Raw genomic sequence first — 21,920 nt, forward strand, 5'->3', positions numbered from 1 at the left:
ACCGGCACTCACATCTGTGCATCAACAGTCCTGGCACCACCTCCTGCCACGGCACACCTCCCTGCCTGGAGCAGTGCGTGTTTGATAGCTCATTTCTTCTTTCTTTTAGGGTCTCCTGGAAAAGACAAGAGTGCCCTTTCCCAAGTGAGGGCACACACCTGGGACTCCCCTCTCTATGGCAGGAAGCTGCAGATCTCCTCCCCGGAGTTCAGCACCGACTCAGACGTCACCCAAAGCCACTCTCCGCTCACCTCTGTCTTCCTTACCCAGGGGTAAGGCAGGGCTTGCTCCAACCACATGAAGTCCCAGGAGGTACAAGCCCACCTTTGACGGTGAAAGCCCTTGAATGAGCGAGGGTTTATTTTGCCCTGAGCAGTTAGCCCCAGCCCTGCCTGGCCTCACTCACGTTAACCCCTGGCCTGCCTGCTCCCCCAGCCCAGCACACAGACAAAACTGAATTAAACACACCCGGGATGCTTTCCAGCAAGTTACATCCATCAGTCAGATCACTACATTGCTTTGCTTGTCCCTCTTCTTTTTGGCCTTATCTATTTCAACAGCGTGGGGGGAGGGGGAAAGAGAAAGGAATCCCTTTAAAGATACTTTTAAAACTAATTAGTTCAAGTAGTGCAAGGAGCATGGGAGGACACTCATTTAAAACAGGGACTATCCCCCCTGCCATATAACTTCAGCCTCACACTTTCAAGAGGGCTGTGATCAAGTAGTTTCCCTAACACCAAGGTAGAGCAGCTTACCTCTCCCCGTTGTTAACACCTCATTAACTTTCCTTAGCTTTCCAAACCTCCCCCCTCAGAAACCTGAACACAACAGGGGCACAAACACCTCATCTGCAAGGCAGGAACAACAGGCTGTGCCTGAATGGGGGCATCTCAGAAACAGCCCTGAAATCAATGTTCTCCAGGGGCCTGAATGCCCCCGATGATTAAACAAGTTGGAAAAGGGTTTTGGGTTTGCAGTCCTTTATCCTAAGCCACCCACTAAACAGGGAGAGCAGGCAGAAGTACTTTCTTTCACTGTTTTTAACAATACAAATATATAACTAATTTTATTTGTAGGCTTTTATGGAGACATTTGTATAAACCCAAGCGACATACTCCTGGGAGACTGAATTTCACACTGCTAGGGCCCGACTGTGCACACCAACTACTGGCTGGGAACAGCTGTCGGGCACTAGGACCATGCATCCTACTGCTCCCAGCACAATTCCAGGGCTGGAAATCCCAAATTCTCAGTCACTCTGTCTTTAAAACAAAACCGGCTCCTTCCAGGAGATGCACCAGAGCTTTAAGTTAGAGATGCAGAGGTATTACTGGGAGAAGAGTACCTGGCTGCGTTATATCAGAGGATGAGCCCACCTTATAAAGCACTTTCCCTTAGAAAAAAAAAAATAAAAAAATCACTGAATCCGTTAACGCTGCGTGGTGCTCAGTTTTGAAATGAGGGCGCGGCGCAGGATTTAGGGACACACAAGAGACACCCTCATGCTCAGCTTTTGCTGAAAAGCCCCAGCGTTTTGGGAAAGGCCTGTTTCAAACGCAGGTTCCCCTGGCAGGCCCCAGCACCAGTTCAGCAAGCTTCTGGGATCCATCGTCCTTCTGCTGAAATCCAGCAGCTAACTGGGGCCGGGCCAGCCTTCCAGCTCCTGGGAGGAACGGAGCCTCTTCCCACCGCAAAGCCTCACATCTCACCTCTGTGCTGGTGGTCTGAAACAGTCCAAAACAGTTGCCCAGGAGGGATGGAGCCAGATGGCCCTGGCACGGCTGCACCATAAGGTGCCCATGGTGAGGAAGGATGGAGCAGGCATGCTGTTGTTCACTGAGGACCTTGTTTGGGTCCCTTGGGCTCTCTGCATGGGCAGGTAGAGCAGTGCTGGCCCCACCTTTGGGAGACAGGAAGCTACACCACCAGCTCCCATACGCCTGTTAACCCACGGCAGACCTTGCTGAACTCCCACAGGCAGCACAGCACCCACAAATGGCAGCGACACGCTCATCTCTGGGTGCCAGAGCACCCGCTCTTCTCCCCATCGCCAATCGGCCCAGCTCAGCGCCTGCTTCAGGAAGTGCTGCTCGCTGCTGCGTTTGCCCGAGCCAGGGAGGGACAGCACTGATAAAACACACTCCGAGGTCTGCCAGGCAGAATGCAAACCCAGGGCTTTCCTGGCTGGCCAGCACATGAGTCCAACAGAAGAAACCGGTCCAGCTCCACGTACACCCACAGACTCTTCCTCACCTTCACCGGAGGCAAGGGGGAAGCCCAAACCACCCCATTTGCTGGACAACAACAATTCCCATCCCAGAACCATTTCAAATCACTTCTGCCCTGAAGAATGCTGCGCAAGGGTGTGGAAGGGTTAGGTCACGTGGGCAAACACACCAAGGAAACACAATTTATAGCTTCCCCTTTATAGTTCTGCACTCTCAGAAAAAGAAGCAGAGGTCACAGTGCTTGTTTGGACCCTTAGCTGTGCAGACCCTGTCCAGCTTAAACATGTCTCAAATCCTGCCCTGTGCTGCTGTCAGACATCAGCTGCCTGTTGTCATTCCTGCTGGGACACCTTTGACAGCTCTTACTGTTTTAAGGACAGAAACTACAGGAGATTTAAGATTATTTTGCAGATATCTTATTCCTTACTAAATCACACCAGGGAAGTTCAAGGCACACCTAGTCCAGGCAAGCACGCTAATAACCTTCCCGCATGACTAACTTTTCACCTACACCCATTCCCAGGCAAGCCTAGGAAACAAGGCCTAAGACTACTAGCCCCAGCAGGCAGTTCTCTGTCGTTAAGTTGATGAGAGGATGTGCATAATGAAGCAGAGGATGCTGGGCCCTGTAGTCTGCAGGTCTCACCTGCTTTGGAATCAGGTGGGTGGTGGCACACTGCAGGACAAGGTCGTGGTTTTGACCTGCTATAGATGCTCACTTTTAGCTGGCAGGTTTTGAGAAAAACAGCTCACTTCCCCTTCCTAGGTACAAAACCTCACAAGATAAAAAGGTCTGGCACGCTAAATGCTGGCAAGGGGCAGCTATATCCAAACTAGTCGCTTAATAACTTACATTTGGCTCCCAGGCTGGAATCCTGAATGGTATTCCAGGGCTCCTAGTTAAATTACACAACAGAGGTTACTGCATTGGGCTCAAACTCAGGCATGTCCCATTTGACCACGAACCTCTCACCTCAGGAGACCCGGGCTGGAATGCAGCTCCAGCCAGAGGTGTGATAACCGGCTGCGATCCCGTTTCAAGCAGACATCTTTCACAATAAAGAACAGCGCAGGCCAGCTGACAGCACCTGTCCAAGGACACCAGCAACCTGAAAAACCAGGTAGCAGCAGGGTACAGCACGAATGCACCGTGCAGGTAGCTAACCAATGTACTGGGAAAACCCCTCCTCTGTCATCACCTCGCGGAGACCCTGGCGTCTGGCTGACGTGCTCAGATTTCCTTTATCCTGGTGGAACGTCAGATGGCATTAGCTGGCTTGCTCCTAGGCACTCTTCTACAGCTGCTGCCCGGACAGGAAAGACAGGGCGACGCACAGACGTTTTAAACGGTTTAAGTATAACTACAGCATGGCTGAATAAGCATCCTTGGGAGCTTCCCCCAGACCACGACTGCTGCAGCCACACAACTGAGTACTAACCCAGCGCAAGCTCAGTCTGACAGCTCCCTTTAAGATTTGCTTCTGGAGTGGACACAGTTACTGCCCTACTAGACTGCACACCACATCAGGCATTGTCTGTCCTTCTGGAAGTGGCACCAAGCCAGCACAGGCTCTGGATTGTGCAGGCCAGTTAAATTAACAGAAATGTGACTGCATGGCCAGGCCTGATCCAGATCCCACTGGTGCCATAGAAGGATGCTGCACTCATGCTGGGGGTACAGTCCCAGCAAGAAAAGCAGTCCCACCAGGGCTGAACGACCCAGACTGAGCTAGAGATGCTCTGCAGAGGAGCCTCTGCTCCCTTCCTCATCCTCCCAGCTCCCTCTCCGTGCCCTGTCACTGCTGCTGCCTGCGTGGTGATAGCTCTAGCACTCAGTCACTCCTCTGGGAACACCTTAAAACTTGCTAAAGTGGGACAGCATTGAGCCAGGAGAAGACTGGCATTGTCTGCAACCATTTTAGGGCAATTAATGGATGGGATTGATGATTACCTACCAGAGGGAGGAAACTGGGAGAGGAAGGAACCCTCTCCTCTTGCAGCAGGAGGTAACCACTGGATCAGCTCCAGCGCCACACAGCTGTGTCCCTCGCCTAGTCCCCTGGGGGAACAGGAACCAGCTCCACCAGCGTAAACCTGCCTCCATCACTTTTATTTGAGCACAATAAACCCATGTACTTAACCAAAACAGTTATGCTAATAACTGCCCTCCCCCAGTGCTTAGGCCAGGCCTTTGAGTGTGCTGAAAAGTTGAAATTTGTTCAGTTTGGCATTCGGGCCACAAGACCACTTTGTGTTGGTTAATCCTGAGCACAAATTACAGTTTTGGGGATGGATCCTGCTCCCAACAAATGATATGGTCACTCACTAACAAACTTCGATGCTTTATGACCAAAGAAACACAACATGTTTCAGAGGATGCCACTCTACCAGCCCAACCTGCCGTGGACTCGCATTACACAAAACAGCAGCAATACAAACTTCACCTTACTCCGGCTAGATCCACCCATGGATCTGCACTGTGGGACCAGAGAAACATTCCGACTCTTTTTCCTAATCTTGTTCACAGCACAGCCTCTGAGGCAAATGGAAGGCAGCCACACCACAAAGGTGCAAACACAAGGAAATGGGCAGAAGCACCTTAAACTCTAATCCCTTTGCAACGGGGAAATGGGGACGCAGAACACGGAAGGAAAGGATCATCCCCTCCAGCTGAGCAAATTCCAAAGTCTAATGCTCTTGTCATCAGCACAGCATCAGCCACAAAACCCGCTCCACGCTCCCAGCCAGATCAGCTTCGCTTGTTCCTGTGGGCAAGGGAAGAGTCTGGCCTCCTAATTTGCACAGAATGTAGGAGAATGGGATCCCAGTCATGGCTGAGGACCCAAAAGCGCTGCCACAATACAAATAGCTCCCATCAGTTATACAACGCCTCTCGTGTACTCAGCTGGGGCCACAGCGCTTTCATGTCATTGTTGTCTTGGGAGGGTGGGGAAAAACAATATTGCAGTGCATGCAGAGCAGACAGGAGGGAGGAAAGGCTTCTGCACTTCCAAGCGCGCGTTTTGGGAGAGGCAGCATCTGCTGGGACTTTGGGCAAGTCTCTGCAGCAGAGTTTTCCCCTCCTGAGTCTGCAGCTTCCTCACGGCACAGTTACACACACCATGGTTTCCTAGCTCCCCAAATCAGGTCTCCGTACGAGGACAGATGTGGTCAGCGTACAAGTTCAGGGCTCGTGCAGGGACGTTCCAAAACCCCTTTCTTTGGCGATGTGCTCTGATCCCCACTCACCATGGCAGGGAATTGCTACCTGGTTAAGTAACTGGCTACAGGTGATACCTACAAAGGGCAAGAGACACGCAAAGCCGTGACACACTGATGCCAACGTCACCTTTCCACTAGCACACACTTAGAGCGCTGCACAAATCCTTCCTACAGAACAAAGTTTGATCTCTGCTCAGGAGGAGCTGCCTACCTTTGTCCCACAGCTGGGTTTTGGCTGAGTACCTCTGCCCAGCAAATTGCTACAGTCCTCCTAACTCTTCCTTCTGCACCCCCATCCAGGCAGGCCTCGCCAGAGCACACCACCAAGTCACGGCCCTGGCTCTTCAACTAACAATCGTTTCTTCCCGGGGGTGGCTCAGCTACCGGGAGGTTTTCCCCCTGTCAATTGTCAGTTCAGCCAGGGACGTGCTACTTGCAGAAAGATCAGCAGACACCCCCAAAACTGCCATCCGTGATTGTCCCAGATGAAGCTCAGCCCCAGCAAAGCAAGGAATAAGTCAGGCACATTACATATAAATGTCTGTCAGAATCTCAGCACTACGCAGAGATATTTAACTATTGCTTTTTTTCCCCCCATCTTTGTGATCTGTGTTAGGATATGGGCATTTTTTCATCCTGATGAGAGTTTTACTAAGGAAGAACAGACACACAGTCCAAAGCCTTTCTCTCTGTGTCAGGCAGGGTCAAGATAAAGGCAGTTTATTCATCCTCCAACACCAGCCAGCAATTCTCATCTAAGATAGCTGTCCTTCACCATTTATTTCTGGCCCTCTTGGGTACCATTCACTTAATGTAGGAAATAGGAAGCACGAATATTAATCCTACAGACAGCTCCAGTATTATCCTTTCTATTCTGATCCTTTCACCTGCAGTCTCCTTCTCCCACAGATGCCAGGGGAAGTACCTCATGCAGCTCCACAGCGGTGCTCTTCAAAACCCTTCCTTGGACACCTCTTTCCATCAGCAAGCGCTGCCTTGATGGAGCACAGCTACCTCTAAAGGCAAAGGAACTGACAGTCGGCTGAAGAGAACCAGAAGACTACTCTCCTGTGGGGTTTTTTTTTTTTTTTTTTGAGAGAAGAACGAGTACAAGGTCACATTTGAAAAAAGAACAAGCCGTCCTTTCGCTGAAAGAGCCTCACATATTTACAGAGCGAAACCAACAAGCACCACAGTATTTTAGTCACTTCCTGTCCTGTCTGCTGCCATTCCCTCCCTGATCTCCCAAAATCTCCATCCCCCAGTCCCCAGGAAGCCTCCCCCTGATATGCCACAGCTCTTTCTACTTCAGGAGACCACAGCACCACTTGTTTTTCCTCTCCCTGTGCCTCCTCCCCTTTGTCTGCTGGGTTTCAAGAGCAGCTTGCCTGATTTGAAGCCTCCCACAACCCTCCCTTATTCCTTTAGAGGAAAGATGTTGACATGAAGAATACAGTCAAGTTTCACTCCTGTTTCTGAACTCTCTCCTTCCAAACTCCCCTCACTGCAGATATTATAACTTCTACCTGGCTCCCAGCATATGTATAGAACAGATTGACTAACCAGTGGATCTCTCACCACTGAGCTTCCTCACCGGGTGCCTTCTTGTCACCCATCCCTTTGTAGGTTTACTTTGCTGAAATGTATCCAAATTGGTAATAAACCAACAAGCTCAACTCTCCTCAGTTTATGAATTTAACTTCTCACATACTTTTACAGCAAAAAACTATAGCTCTTTCCTAGATAAGTCCAGACCTTCAACATCCAAACTTGCTGATGGGTGTTTTAATCTTGAGCAAGTACCCATGGCAAACAGCAGTGTCCAGAATTCAGTCTCCAAAACACCGTGCTGAGATCTGCCAGCAATTAACAGCCACCCCCCAAGGGTCACGTGAGATCCATTATATCCGTGGAAAAGGGTCCCGTTTCTCCAGGAAGGCATAAGGCAAAGGCAACCCCTGGCAGGAGGACAAACAAGCACGGAAGCAGCAAGGCCGCCATGGGACAGAGCAGGTGCCAATGCCAGAACTGACTATGCAGGGAAGACACTCCCTTACACGTATTTCCAGATACAGCGTAAAGAACCAAGGCACAAAGATTACGACATCCAATCAGCACGCTGCCGGGTTACTGCTTATCTTAAGCACAAGAGCTTTTCCTTTCTATATTCCTCTCCTCCAAGCCTGCACCTCCCACCTCAGCTCCTGGCCTAGGCTCCAAGCTCTGGTCCGCACAAGCATGTTACTTGTGTTTCCCCGCCAGCAGAGAGGCAGCAAGGTTTCTGTCCTCTGCACCTCTCCACCTTCAATCACTTCAGTTTCTCCCCAGCTCCTCTTCCTCCCAAGCGTGGGAAGCAATAACTAAACCACACCACTTCGCGTCACCCTTGGGGTACAAAGGGTCCTACAGAGACAGGCCCATGTCATTCTGTTAATATTTGGGCTCTGCAGAGCCGTTTGCTTTGCCAAATAACTGCCAGTGCCCCAGAGACAATCAATAAAGCAGTCCTGGGCTCCTCACTCATCCAGCTAGAAGGAGGTCCTGCAGTAGGATCTGAAGAGAAGGCCGTAATCCCCCAAGCAAGAGATCCAGGACAACCTGTCAGTGGCCGTATCTGCCTCCAAGCCTGGAGGCCAGCCCAACGCTAGGACAAGCTAGCAGGTGGCTAATTTTAGCAGCTCTGCATGCCCCATCCACCAATGATGACTATCTGGATAAGATGGCCATACTAAACTAACTCTTCTGCTGCCCGGGACCAAAGAATTAACCCAGCATGCTTAACCCAGGTTTAATGCCCCTCATCATCTCCTGTTGCTCTCAGGATGTGGAAAGCAGAACTGGCATATCCCAGGTTGCACATTCCTGGACAAAGACAGACTCAGAGCACTAGGAGTAAACAGGAATTTACGCAGAACTGGAGCCCTTCCAGGCTTCACAGCTCCAGGAGGGATTCCTATCACGAGCAGGGCTGGCAGTGTTTCAGAATGAGCAGGGAGAACACTTTGGTTTGCACTTTTGGGTTACGAATTTGGATGTACACAAGGAGTAATTGGGGAATTGGAGCAAGGCTGAAAGAGGCAGGTGGGGAGACAGCACCAACGGGCCAAGGAGAACTCCAGCAGCTGCCGCTAAACCACACACTGACCAGCCGCAGCAGCAACACCACGAGACAGAGGAACATGCTAGATCAGATCACAGATGGGCGAGTCTGGCAATAGTCCCAATAAGGAAACACTGCTCCTAGGAAAGGATACAGCTTCTCGCTCCAGCCACCTGCAGCGTATTTCACATGCAGCCGCTGCCCCAACCAGCTTTTATGGCACTAACCACCCTCAGCCTGCCCATACCCACCACCAGCCATAGCACCCTGGTACCTGGACAAACCCTGCCTGGATTCTATGACAGCTTGAAGAAGCTCATGAAGGCCCATCAAATCCTCCAAACACCTTTAATTACCTCCCACCCTTTCCAAACCAGAAGGAATCCAAGGAAAAAAACCTGCTGTGGAGAGCCCTTTCCCTGCCAGGAAGTCCCCAGCACACATGCTATGCGGTCAGGTAGATGAGCGTTACCAGCTCTGCTACTCCTTTTGCTTTGTATACAAAGGCAACAGAGCATCCCCCAAATGGAACAAAGCAGACCAAACTTCTCCAAAAAGGCAGGTTTGAAAATTAAACGCACTTAACCCATTTTCTCCACTGGGGAAAGAGTGGACCATTTACCTCCAAGCTGCTTAGCCCACACAGACCAGTGGGCAGAGACCCAGCAGAGCAGCAACTAGGGACAGATGGAGCCACGAGACAGGCGCAGCTGATCTAGCATTAGTAGGTCAACACTACATGACTTCACTCCTTCTTGGGACAGCAGAGCACCTCTTTGTCCACAACACGTTGGGAGTTCAGAGGACTAGTTTGGATTTTTCAGTGAGGAAGAGCTCAACCTCCCAATTTCCCAGTGTCCCAACCCAGCTCTGCAGAAACCTGTTGCTAGTTCCATCCCATTGCACAAACTGAACAAGGCTGGACCACAGGAGTACTCGGATAGCAAAAGCACAGGAAGTTTTGGGGGTTGTACAGCAATTCCTGCTAAGCTGATGCTGTCCTTTAAAGAGAATAGCAACGGGCTGCCTGAATTGCAGGTTACAGGGCCCAGGATGCTTATGAAGAAGGAAAACAACCCAGTGCCATTGGGAAGAACACGGACAGTGTGTGAAACCATCTACTAGGAAGAATATTTCCTCCGTACTCTGCACTGTTACACCACCACTGCACCCACTCCCTCCCCTTTGCTCCACAAGAGGCCCAGTACTTGCCCCTTCCTTACTCCAAATGGGGCAAAGGAGCTCAGTGACACATGGAAATATTTATGCACAGAGAATTAGAGACACTGAGGCAGCCTAACCCTAAAGGAGCAGACATTGCCAGCCCCTTCCTTTCCACTTTCAGCTGCCTCAGCTCGATCCCAAGATTACAGCTCCTGAGAGCCGGGGTACATGGGAAAGCAAGGAGGAAGCAGGGCACTCTTGGACTGAAAAGCACAGGCCAGCCTCTTAGCCTTTTTTTTTTTTTTTGTTAAATACAGGCTTTTCTGCTCTTACATCTTCTGATTGTTCCTCCAGCATTTGCTTTGCTGCCTCTCCAAGTTCTGCAGCACCATCTCTCTTCTCTCTCACCCTGCAGACTTTCACCACTGCCTCATGAAAAGTTAGACAAGGTAAGAGGAAACATCAAAAAGGACCATCCCCTCCACATCTCATCTGTAGCAAAAATGCGCCTCACTGGTTGGGATCTGCTTCTCTAGATAACAGTTCTATCAAGCAATGTCCTGATCCTTCCCCCAGTGCCTTTTATCACGCGACCTCTTCTCAAACTGTCAGGACTGGCTAAGACATGACAGCATGATTCTGCAGTCAGTTCTCAACCCTTAGGACCAGCGCTAACAAAACCCACAGATGACGATTAGACCCCAGAGCCTCTTCCTTAACATAAAACGGTATGGGGGGTGTGTGTGGAGCAACTTTATTAAAATTCTTGTTAGTGTACAGTGTGATAGCTAAAATATGTAAGATCCAGGGAAAGACAAAAAGCAACTAGTGTTTAATGTAGTGCATGGAGGAAAGTTTATCACTCCACTCACCACCTCACTATCAATATGGCTTGTTCTAGTTGACAGCAGTAAAAATTGCCAGTCCTCCCCGCCACCAGCTCGCTCACACACACACAAGCACATCATATGCAGCGCCACAAAGGTTTGCACCCTTCCAGGCACCCGACCCGGATGGAAGAACTACAGAGAGCACACACCTCCCTGTCAGACTGCTGCTGCACAAGCAGAAATCCACCTGTCTCTTCTTACCACCCTGCAACCCCGGGCAGATCCCAGCCCAAAATCTCCTCCACTTCAAGTTCCTGGAATTTGCACAGGGATTCACAGTCCCTGGACAGCCAACTCATGCTGTTTACTACCGGTACTGTTTCTACAGCAACAGAGATGCACAAGCATGGACGCGCTGAAACAGAACACAGAGAAATCCTGTCAAACTGATCCATCTCCTCTCCCCCATCATGGATTCACAGGCTACACTTTGTCACCTGGTTTATCTGAACCATCTCAAGTGCCAGCAAGGAACGTCTGCCGACAGATACACATCTTCCTCTCCTGGTTCTTAGGAGCTGGGAAAAGATGTAAACAGGGAGGATCAGCAAACAGAAAACTTCTAGTTCATCACATCCCTTCTGGTGTCTCCAGATTAAGCTCCAGGCTTTATAAGCAGAGCTCTTCTAGCATCAGTGACCTACAACAGCTCACATTCATTCTCATTACGCCATCCTGGACCCTGTGATTTCCCCAACAGATGAGCAAGAACGAGTGAAAATTAGCCAGTGCGGTGCAACCGTTAGCATGCACGCTACCTCTAGCTGGGTGAGGGGGACACAGCACAGAGTGTTTCCTAATTGCCCAAGATACAGCACGGAGGTGGCAGAACTTTTGCTCCTAGAGCTGCTACTTGGCAGCACTGACCTGAGAGGTGTGAGTTAGAGAGGGAACATGCCCTCACTACTCCCTGACCCTCAAAAAAAATCAAAAATCATTAGCATCCTTGCCAAGGGAGATCTGCAGGTACCTGAAGGTGGGCAGCACAGGGAGTTCAGACCACTGTGGAAAGGGAAGAACACCAAAGTTCCCTACAGCCCCCAAAAGGCTGACATCCTACCCTAAGCCCTCCAGAAAAAGGAATTGAGCCTGGACCAGCACAAACACTTGTAAAGCACAGAGTTCAGTCTGCAGCTCAACTAGCTTGAGACCACCTAAGGAGGGAGATAGCTGTGATGCTGGTTTCAGATTTTATTGACAGGCTTTTTGATGATACATTTGTACAGGTGCAGTCACAGATAGCTTTTTAACTTCAGCTGAAATGGTGGCATCCCATTTTCCAAATGGGAGCACACGCCTATCCACTGCTCCCTCCCAGTGGGAGGGCTCTGCACAGGTTTGTTCTGTCTGACCCCCACCCCAAGAACATCAAACTTAACTGAGATCCCAGGTTCTCCAACCCAACTGGAGGCAACACTTGCAGTTCCGAGATACATGCTCCCCACCCTTCTTGCCTCCTAGCGCTCTTGACAGCTTACTATCTGTGATATCTAATTATAGGCCCTGACATCCTACCACGGGGCTTGCTCTTCCACTTGGCTCTTTTGCTTTTCCCAAGGCAACCAAGCAAAATCCTTCTCTACTCTCGTCTCCCTCTCCACTAGGACCAAGAACAGGCAGGACATCCAGTAAGGCAGATCTGCTCAGCTACGACGAGTGTTCTCTGAGCACACAGGTACATACTTCGGTGCAGCAGCTGCCCCCAACCAGTTCCTGCCACAGGATCACGCTGCGGATGCACTGTCCTCTGCCACAGCTGCACGACAAGGCGCAGTGATTCAGTGTGGTATGCCACGTTCCTCCTCATCTTCCACTTGCCTTGAACCTCTTCAATCCAAATAAAAGCAGGTCAGGCATTGTGTAGGAAAGCCTGTGAACTATTAACTCATCTCCAGCAGCATATTGAGCTTTCCAGAGCTCAGGCTACCCACTCAGAGCTCACCCATCATTTCCTCCTCTGGAATCAGCAACACTCTTCTGTCATGAGCAGCACCAGACATCTCACCCTCAGGAGAAGTAACTGCTTCCCTTCATACATTTTCAGAAGATAGTGTTAGCACACCACCTTGTTCCTTCACCTTCTGAGCATGCCACCATTCCGCATGTGCCATTTCTCCCCAAAACCCAGCCAGTGACCTGTAGATCCCTGTCTGGGTGGTTTCTGACATAATTAGCCAACAATAAAAAGGTACTGGGGGCATGGGGCTGCTCTCCTAACTTCTTAACACCACCTCCAGCTGGGATAACCCTGTGCAAACCTACCCCTGCTTATTAACAGGAGACACAGATGCAACTTGCAAATATTGTTTGGTAACTCACAAATAACTTCCAAGTGCTTCTGCACTGTCTGGCTGCTCGCTCACTGCAGCTTCACTCAAGACACAGCCAGGCTTGAGACAGTAAGAAACCAGCAGAGATATTTACCTCCTGCGTTCTTCTCTGCTGACACTGAACATCATCCAGTTGGTTTCAGGGACACGTTCTCCCAGGGACCAGTACGCTCTTGCATCTTTCAGGATCCAAATGCTCGCAGGGATTTCTAAAGCTTTCGAAGGACAGCCTTCAGTTGCTGCTAGCTTCCACCAAAGAGCTGCCCAGATCAAATCTGAACAGTCCCTAAATTATTTAGAGCTCAATTACTACACCTGGGTCATTTGGAATGACTCATTTGTAGTGTCTTCAGTTCGAGGCAGAGGCATGTGGGAGAAATTAATTACCTTACTTGCACTGGTCCTGTCTAGACTAGGAAATTGAGGTGTGTCCAGCAGACGAGCGACATTTGGCCAGGCAGGGTTTCACACAGGGCGCTCTAGCAGACAAACTCCTAGCCCTTTCAGGCAACAGGAGGGAACATCACTTGGCAGGGCAAGGGATTGCCAATGTCAAGTTTCATGGGGGGGTGATGTACAACCCCTCAGATTCTCATCCCATGCTTCAGTACCTGCAGGGAACTACACTGGTAGGCTCATCCCAGCACACAGGTACAAGTCCCAAGTGAATGGGACCAGCCTTGGGAAAGCCAGTATCCAGCAGGACTGGCCTCTGTCAAACACACCAAGATCTGAGGATGACAAAAACCAGCAACTGCAAGGGATCCTTACCACAAGGGACATCTAATGTGGCATCACAAGGAGGACAAACAAGAAGTCAGGCTGAACCTGATGGGAAGGGATTACTCGTTGCATCCCACTGTTGGGATAGTGTGAGCCATTCAAGATAGAGCAAGGGTTGACCAACACAGGAAGGGCAAGCAGCTGCGTCCTGTTCTTTGCTATCTTACCAGACATAAGCTGTGTCCTGCCAGCCTGCAGCCCACTCCCTGCTGACCTTCCCCTCTCAGCTCTGAGGCTGTCTATCCCCTTGGCGGTGTGAGGATAAGGGATGGAATTTTGTCACAAGTCTGTCACGTAGATACCAAAGTGCATGGGCATTCCTGACCCCATGGGTTGTGTCCTGCATTTGACATCACCCCATCCTGCTGAAGGGGTTCGGTACCACTGATACGAACAACTTGGAAACCACAAGGTTAGAGGTACTGTGACCCTGGACACCCGTCAGAGCCAGCCTTGCCACCCCTCAGGCACAGGCCGTGCACACCTGAGTGTGCTGGTGCCGCTCCACACCACAGTACACACGGCTGCAAGAGAAACCTTTTCCTCCACGTTCCCCAAGCTTCATCCCTCAGCTGATGACTCCACATACTGTAAAGCTCATGTGAACTCTCGCCCAGGGGATAGTGTGGACACCAACATGTAAGGACAGGTTTGCTAACTGCTGTTTACAGGAGAGGCCTCAGTTTTTGGCTGGTAAGGACAGGCAGAGGCCTCCTCTCAAATTTCACGTAAGGATCTGACCAGAGGGCAGGGCAGGACAGTGCTAAGGCAGGACATGAACTGCCCCAAGCGATGGGAGAGACAGCATTTCATACTCTGGCTCCCCCCTCATCTCCCATATGCTCATGCACCCAGAGCATTTATCAGCGGATGCGTCTCCTCCTCCACAGGCCCATTTCCCTTCACAACCCTCAGCACCCAAATCCAAGGGTACCACTGCACCCAGCCAGGGATGGTCACCACAATACCTTCAGCAGGAGCTGTGCCCGACCCCAGAGAGCACCCACCACCCCGAGGGAGGGTGAGGCTCCACCGCAGGCTCTATCCAGCAGCAGAGCCAGTTTAAGAGGTTCCTACCCCACCCTGTCTGCCCATCTCAGACTGCCACCTCTCTAGTCTCGTCAGGTTTGCTGGTGGGGCGGCTAGCTCACTAACCCAGCACAGACAACAATTTGGATTGGATGCCCCCTCCTGCCCTCTCGGAGCACGATCCACAATTCCCTGAAGCAGCATTCAGCTCAGGGGCATCAGCTCCCAATGCACTAACAGAGGGAGGGAGAGAACCTCTTAAACCAGCTCTGCAACACGGGCAATCCTAACTTGGAGCCACACCCTGAGATATAGACTGCTGACTTGACAGCAGCAGAGAGACCACAACAGGCTGGATTTGTTGTTAGGAGAATGGCAGCCTCCTGCTATGCTCCCCCAAGCCATTCCAAAGTGATCCAACACTGCTGCCCTTCACTGAGTGTTGTCACTGAAAGTGTACAGCACCACTTCAGTGATGCACTAATCCCAAGTCATAATTCACAGAGTCTTGCTAGTCTCAGTTCACAGTAAAGGCTTGACAAAATTAGCCCCAGAGCAGACAGAAGGCGAGACTTCCTCACACTTCCACAGCACCCACGAATAGTCAATGACTCCCCTGCAAAAAGGCAGGCAGACACCAGCCCTGCATCCCACTGATGGGCCCTTCAGCAGCTCCACAGATTCACACAGATCTGGACAGGTAAAGCAGCTTCATGTGCAGTGAAGACTGGAGCAAGAGAGAAATCCTCCCTCAGCAGAGCACCACGCATGCACTCAGTGCTGTGACAGCGAGGCACGCACACCTCACCTCCGGCACGCCAAGCACATCTTTAGAAAAGTGTTGGGTCAAACAGCCCCTTTGGCAGCAGTTTCCAGAGATGTACCAGCCAGCTTACCAAACATTCACCAGGACATTCCTTCCCTGCTGATGACCCCACACAGATCTAACCTTACCAAAAAAATTAAGTTACATACATGCAACAGTTTCTCCTCAGACTCTCAGATCACCTCACGGACATCCTGGTGAGCACTGAGGCGGCACAAAGCAGACAACATGCTCCGCAAGGAAACTGCTGGACAGCCTGGACCAGGCAGAGTATCAGAGCACCACAGCATCAAACCAACTCAACTTTTTCTCCAGAGCTGTTAGGCCGTAGCCGGAGCTGCTCATGTTGCTGCTCCTGCCTTTAAGTAGTCCAGGCTCAGTGCTCCAGGTGCCAGCATGCCCTTGACCTCCTCGTGGGGAGCTGAGCAGCTTGGTGTGACAGGGGTTGGGGGCGACCACCCAGTGACAGTCAGCGGAAGACTTCCAAGCCTCAGAGAAGGACCATAGCATTGTTAGTGCCAGGGCTGGACTGTCACTCAGGCCACAGGATACAATAGAGCATTTCAGCTCCTTGATTAAGGGCCTGCAAAACACGCATCTACAGCTTATAAAGCCAGCACCTCAAACCAATCCCCAAAGTACTGCCTCACTATAGAGCCAAGGAGCAGCACCACATACGCAGATTTAGTAGAAAACTACTCTGCAGTGCCTGACAAGTCCCATCCTCCACTACTCACTGCGCAGGCAGGCCCAGATGAGTCTCTGGGTGAGGACCATGGACATCCCTTAACCCGCTGCTGTGCGCGCTTTCCCCGCTCACGCGGCATCGTTCACAGGCTGCCTGCCCCTACCTGTGTCAGCCTCCCAGAGCTTGCCGGGACAAAGCTTCTTCCACAGGTTTTTTTTGTTTTAGATGGGTGCAAGACATCCTCCCAAAGACACCTTGGACATCTCTGCGTCCAGACCAACTCACCCAGGCTTTTAAAATCTTGGGAGTCATGGATGTAGAGCCTGAACTAGGAAGCAAGGACAGTTAGAGCAGTGCGACCCACCTAATCTAAGCGTCATTACACTACACAGGAATGTGTGAACTGGCAGAGAATTCTTGTAGGAGTGTGGCTATATCCAAAGCAGAGGTGAATTTCTCCTCAGAACCCAGATCTTCCACAAATAGTGACAAATCCATTCAGAAAACGTACACAGATCAAATTTTTGTTGAACCAGAGGAAGGTAGCAGTATCGCTCACTAAATAAAATAACACAGAACGCTCAAGACTTCCTCTACATCCTGATGGAAACCAGTCAGTTAAAAGATGCTGTTGGTTTAATTACCCTGACACATCAGACAGGAAGCTTCTTTTGCCATCTCAGGCCACTCGTACCATCAAACCATGCTACTTGCCCGTGTAATTAATTCAGCTCCTTCACCACTATAAACTATTCTGGCCAAGGTTGTTTGGCTGGTAGGACTACCATCACATTTGGATTTTCATTTTTTTAAAAAATATATTTATTCTTTTGCTATCACACCCACATTGATCCCCAGTCACACACAAGAAACATAGCTTACAGCAGCAGAAACATACTGTACTACCAACTACCTGTTTCACTGCCTAAAACTTTTTAATATAGGCATATTAAAACCAACTCCCAAGACCAAGGCATATGCAGGAGTAGGATATTCAAATAAGTCCTATTCAGCACTTTTGACTTCCTGGATAATTCACCCGTGATCCCTTGTTCTGCAAGGGCCAGAAACACTAGCTAAGAGAACAGCTCCCCACATTTGAAAGTATGCATCTCAAAAAAAAAAAAATCTTTTAAAGGTCCTTCAATAAGGGAGCATCACTGACACAGCAAGAGAACGTAACAAGCTGGAAGTTCCCAGGAAAAGCGAAGCAGGAGGCATGAAGTAAGCCTCACCTACCACACAGGGGTCACGCCTCCTCCTCTCGGCTGCAGGCCAGCAGAGACAACATGCCCACGAGTCCACAAAAGCCAAGGTGAGCCTCATCCTCTGCTTGCTGCCCATGTGCCTTCCCAAACCCCTTAAGCATGTGGCTCAGTGTGCAGCCATTTATCCAGCTTAGCACATTCTGCTGGAGTCCAGGTCACCCACACTGGGACAGCAACTCTTCCTGACAATTTTTATTTATGAGTTTATAAGCATTTTTAAACTGGTAAGTTCCTGGCCACTAGTCCCCTTCATCTGCCTTGTCTTTGTCCAGCTATTTTGGGTTACTGCAGCTGATCAAAATGTACCTAAGATCGTAGTTTAACCAAACTCTGAAGCTGGCACTGCCTCCACAAGAAGCCATCCTGCCCCCCTGACTGCTGGCTATAGAAACGGGCACTCCCCAGTCAAACCAGCACCATGAGCTGCATACTGCAGTTGTGGGAACAAGTGCGTCAGGATGAGAGAGGAGGCAGGACTACTGCTTTTGGCAGCATTGCCAAATTAAAGCATCCACCAAAACACTTGGGGGGAGAAAACAAGCCATCCTGAAGGGCCCACAGATCTATTACAGCTTGCTTTTGGGTTTTTTTTGTTTTGGTTTTTGGTAAGCATCCTCTCAGAAAAAAAGATTAAAACCCACTTCAAATCAGAGTCACTTCAGTTTCCCGAAGCAGGCCAAGGTGGCTGACTATAAGAGTCTAGATGCCTGTCGCCAAATAATTCAGTATGAGAATCCTCTCTGCAAAGAGTAAACATGGAATAGACACCAAGCAGCACACCTTCAGTAAACCAGGTGTTTGGATGAACTACAGCCTACGCAGTATCCCCTTCACCACAGGGCCAGTGCTGAAATAACTGTTTCTACTCTTGCTGGAGGATTTCTGTCCCTAGGCCACCTACAAGGTGCGTACTGGCTCCAACTCCCCAGCACCCTTTCTATGGCCAGGCACCCAGCAGCAGCAAAAGAGCAACAAGAACTGCTCGCTCTCGAGGGCAAAGCTTAATACTGAGTACCGCACTGCCTCACACCAAATGATTTCAGAGTATTAAAGGATAAGGATTTACCTTTACAGGCAGCACCTTGAAGGTGAGGGTACACATGCTGCTGTGACTCGGAGAGGAACTCTATCACAGCTTCAGCTATCTCAGAGTTGACACTCGCCCTTCCCAGTGGGTTTACAACTGCCTCAAAACAACTTGAAACCGACCTGCGGGAGACACAGCAGCTTCCTTCCTTCCCTGGGATCTCCAGGAATATCATCTCAGACTCTCAGAGCAGCTGCTCCCAAACTGCTCACAGTTACGGCCCAACTCCCAGACTGCTTTGTGCAGTCCCTTGAACAGCAGCGCAAACATCAGACAAGCCAGAGCTCCTGACAGGGCCAAATTACAGTTTCCTCCAAAAGAAAACACCAGGAAGAGACACGTGCACGTGTGCACAGGCACAAGTAAATTTGAGCTTGAAGGTGAAGCTGGTTTTCTCAGATTTCATAGTACACTCAAATCAAGTCCAGGCCAACGTAATGGTAACACACAGTATTTCAGCTTCTCTGCTTGTCACAAACACACGGAGAAAACCTGCTGTGCCAGAAACTTCACCGACACTCATTTCACATTTCTCTCCAGCAGCTTTGCAAAGCGTCTTACCCGGACTCAGTCTCCAACCCTCCCCTCTTCCAGAGTTCAGTAGCCAAGTGCCCTTTATTAAGGCAAACACTGTGACACAAACAGGACCAAGAAAGCCATCTAACCCACCGCCAGCTGAGCTAATGCTTCTGGGCAGGCTGCAGTGATCCACCACAACACTTTTTTTGGGTTGTTTAAGCCTGTTGCCAGTAAAAGCCTTTTCTTTCTTCAGTTGCAACAGAACCAAGAACAGAATTTGATTGTTAAGGGCCAATACTGACCAGTCTTTGGCTGTAACGGATCCTTTCTTCCTCAGGCTCCATCTCCGACTCTTCTGAAGAGAGTGAAAAGGACACTCCAGGGCTGCTGTCTTCCTCCTCTTCCTCCTTTGAAGTCAGAGGGAAAGTGTGAAGCAGGGCACACAGACACAAGACGCCTACATCTCTCCTTTGCTTGCTCATTTTGAGGCCGATTCCATACCACTGTGCAGAACTAAGCGAACACAGTGGATGAGCCCACCTCAACTTTTAACGCTCCCATTCTAACTTTAGGCATGACCTAGGGTAAATGACTTTACCAGCTGTTCCGTAAGATGACATGAGCTGCAGGTCTCAGACTGGGAAAAGACCTCTGTTCCACGCTACTACTAGCACAAGTAGCAGCTCATTTGGCCCACAGTGGGATATGAAACAGGCAAGCTGCTATCAAACACTCAACAGCAGTTGGGGAGCAGTCTGGTTTCCCCAGAGCAGGAGATTACGTATTAGAGAACCAACTCCGCCAAACAACACGATTTCCATCCTCTGGATATACTGCACTTGGGAGAAGCTACACAGGTACAGAACATCTCCCATGAACAGGGAAGGCATATGGGATCTCTCCTATGTATGGTGCTGCAGGTAGGGGACTACCTCCTGTCTTGAGAAGACCTACATGTTCAGATCTCGAAATCTGCCACCTTGTGACACCACACAATAACATGGGAAAACCTCCCAAGGCGTCAGATGGCACCTAAACTTTTTTTTTCTTTTAAAGGAACAGGAAGAAACCAAAGCCTAGGTACACTGCAGCTCTTAATCCCCATGACTATGCCTATGCCAGACCTTCGGGAAGGAACCTGCTACACCGTGTAGTGTTACAGAACCGCTACCATAGCGTGGAGAGAACTTGGTTCATCCTGCTCTTCCCCGACCCTCCGAGCACCGGTTTGACAGCAGAGCGTCTCAAGCCCCGCTAGCATCTCCCCCATCCCTGCCGCCTGTACCGCTCAGGACCGCGCTTCCCAGCTCAGCTGAGGCAATTTCGCTAACACTTGTTAAACTCTGTTTATAAACACTCGGACAACCGGAGTGCAACACACCAACCAAGTCAGCCCGCTCGCAATACCCGCTGCCACAGCGCGGGGTAAACCCTCAGCCCGGCGCGGCTCAACCAGCCCTCGGCCCCAGCCCACCCCCGCGGTAGAGGCCCCGTCCCGGGCCCGTCCCGGCCCCGCCGCCGCGGGCTCGCCCCCCCTCCTCCCCGCCCCCGCCGCCGGGGCGGGCGGGAGGCAGGCAGGCAACCCCAGCCCGGCAGAACAAAGCGGCGGCGGGGGAAGCCCTGGGACGGCGCTCAGGACGTCAGTCCCCGGGGAGCTGTCAGCCGGCACCCTCCGGCCCCGGGAGCCGCCCGCCCCGCCGCCCCCTGCCCAACAACTTCCCGGCCCGGCCTCCCGGGGGCCGCAAGGAAGAGGAGACCCGCCCGCACCCTCCCGGCCGGGGCAGCGGCCCCGCCGCCCGCGGCACGACCCGGCGGGGGCGACGGCCGGCGCCCGCCGCCCGGTCCCTCTCTAGGGGACTCGCGGAAACTTAAGGGTCGGCCGGGGACGGCGGGACGGCGCCGGGCCCCCCCCCCGCCCCCAGCGAGTGGCTCACCAGGTCTCTCCTGCGCCTTTGTCCTCTTCTAGCGCCGAGACGGGGAGAAACAGAAGAGACGGAGGAGGAACCCCCGGGTCAGGCAGCGATCGCGCCCCGGGCCCGGGCCCGGCCCGCCGGTCGCGTCGCCCCGCGCCCCCTCGGCCCCGCCGCCCCCCCCCCTCCCGCGTCCCGTCGCCCCCGGCGCGGCCGCCGCGGTGAGCGGGCGCTGACAGCCCCGCCGGCCGCCCCGGGCCGCTGCCCGCTCCCGCGGGCCCCGCTCCCCGGCCCGGCGCCGCGTCCGCCCGGCGCCGCGTCCCCCCACCGCCGCCGCCGCCGCCGCTGCGCCTCGCCGCACCCCCCGCCGCCGGGTGCCGGGCCCGCCGGCGGTTTCGCCACCCGCCGCGCCGTGCCCCGCCGCCGCCGCCCCCCGGCCGGGACGCGGTTCCCCTCCTCACACAGGAGCCGCCGCCGCCATTTTGAACCCGTCAGAGTCTCACATACACACTGACTCGGCCGCCGCACTGCGCCTGCGCCGCCCGCAACCTCCCCTGACCCCCCCGCCGCCACCCCCGCCGCCCGCCGTGCGCATGCGCCGCGCACCCCCTTCCCCCCCCACCCCCCCCCGCCCGTCCCGTTTCGGCGCCGGGGCACCGCGCGGGCGCGCGCACGCAGCTCAGCGGCCCCGCCCCGCTGGAGCGGGAGCGAGCGCGCACGCGCGGCCTGGGGACTGGCTCCGCCCCCCCGCGTGGCTCCGCCCCGTTCGGTCCCGCCCCCTCCCCGCATGCTCCCGGTGGGCGCGGGGGGGGGGGGGAGCGCCGTGGGCAGCTGCCGGGTTCCCTGCCTGCACACCCACCGGCGTGGGCACCTGCA

At 52.2% G+C, this 21,920-nt stretch overlaps 1 protein-coding gene across 3 annotated transcripts in view; it reads right to left on the reverse strand.

Annotated features, from left to right (window-relative positions):
• The window catches only part of KDM2A (lysine demethylase 2A), a 49,880-nt gene extending 28,290 nt beyond the window's left edge, over positions 1–21,590 (reverse strand). The window contains exons 1-3 of one of the 3 annotated variants that reach the window (XM_054827604.1): positions 21,506–21,590; positions 21,069–21,096; positions 19,437–19,541 (exon numbers count right to left, since the gene is read on the reverse strand). In XM_054827604.1, coding sequence (XP_054683579.1) covers positions 19,437–19,541; positions 21,069–21,096; positions 21,506–21,525 — 153 coding nt within the window. In that variant the 5' untranslated portion in view covers positions 21,526–21,590. Of the gene's footprint in view, positions 1–19,436; positions 19,659–21,068; positions 21,097–21,505 lie in introns of those variants that run through there. The other 2 variants (XM_054827605.1, XM_054827603.1) reach the window with 2 other exon arrangements.
• Positions 21,591–21,920: the final 330 nt, after the last annotated feature.

The sequence above is a fragment of the Grus americana genome, chromosome 5, assembly GCF_028858705.1.
Source record: "Grus americana isolate bGruAme1 chromosome 5, bGruAme1.mat, whole genome shotgun sequence".
Classification (NCBI taxonomy): Eukaryota; Metazoa; Chordata; class Aves; order Gruiformes; family Gruidae; genus Grus; species Grus americana.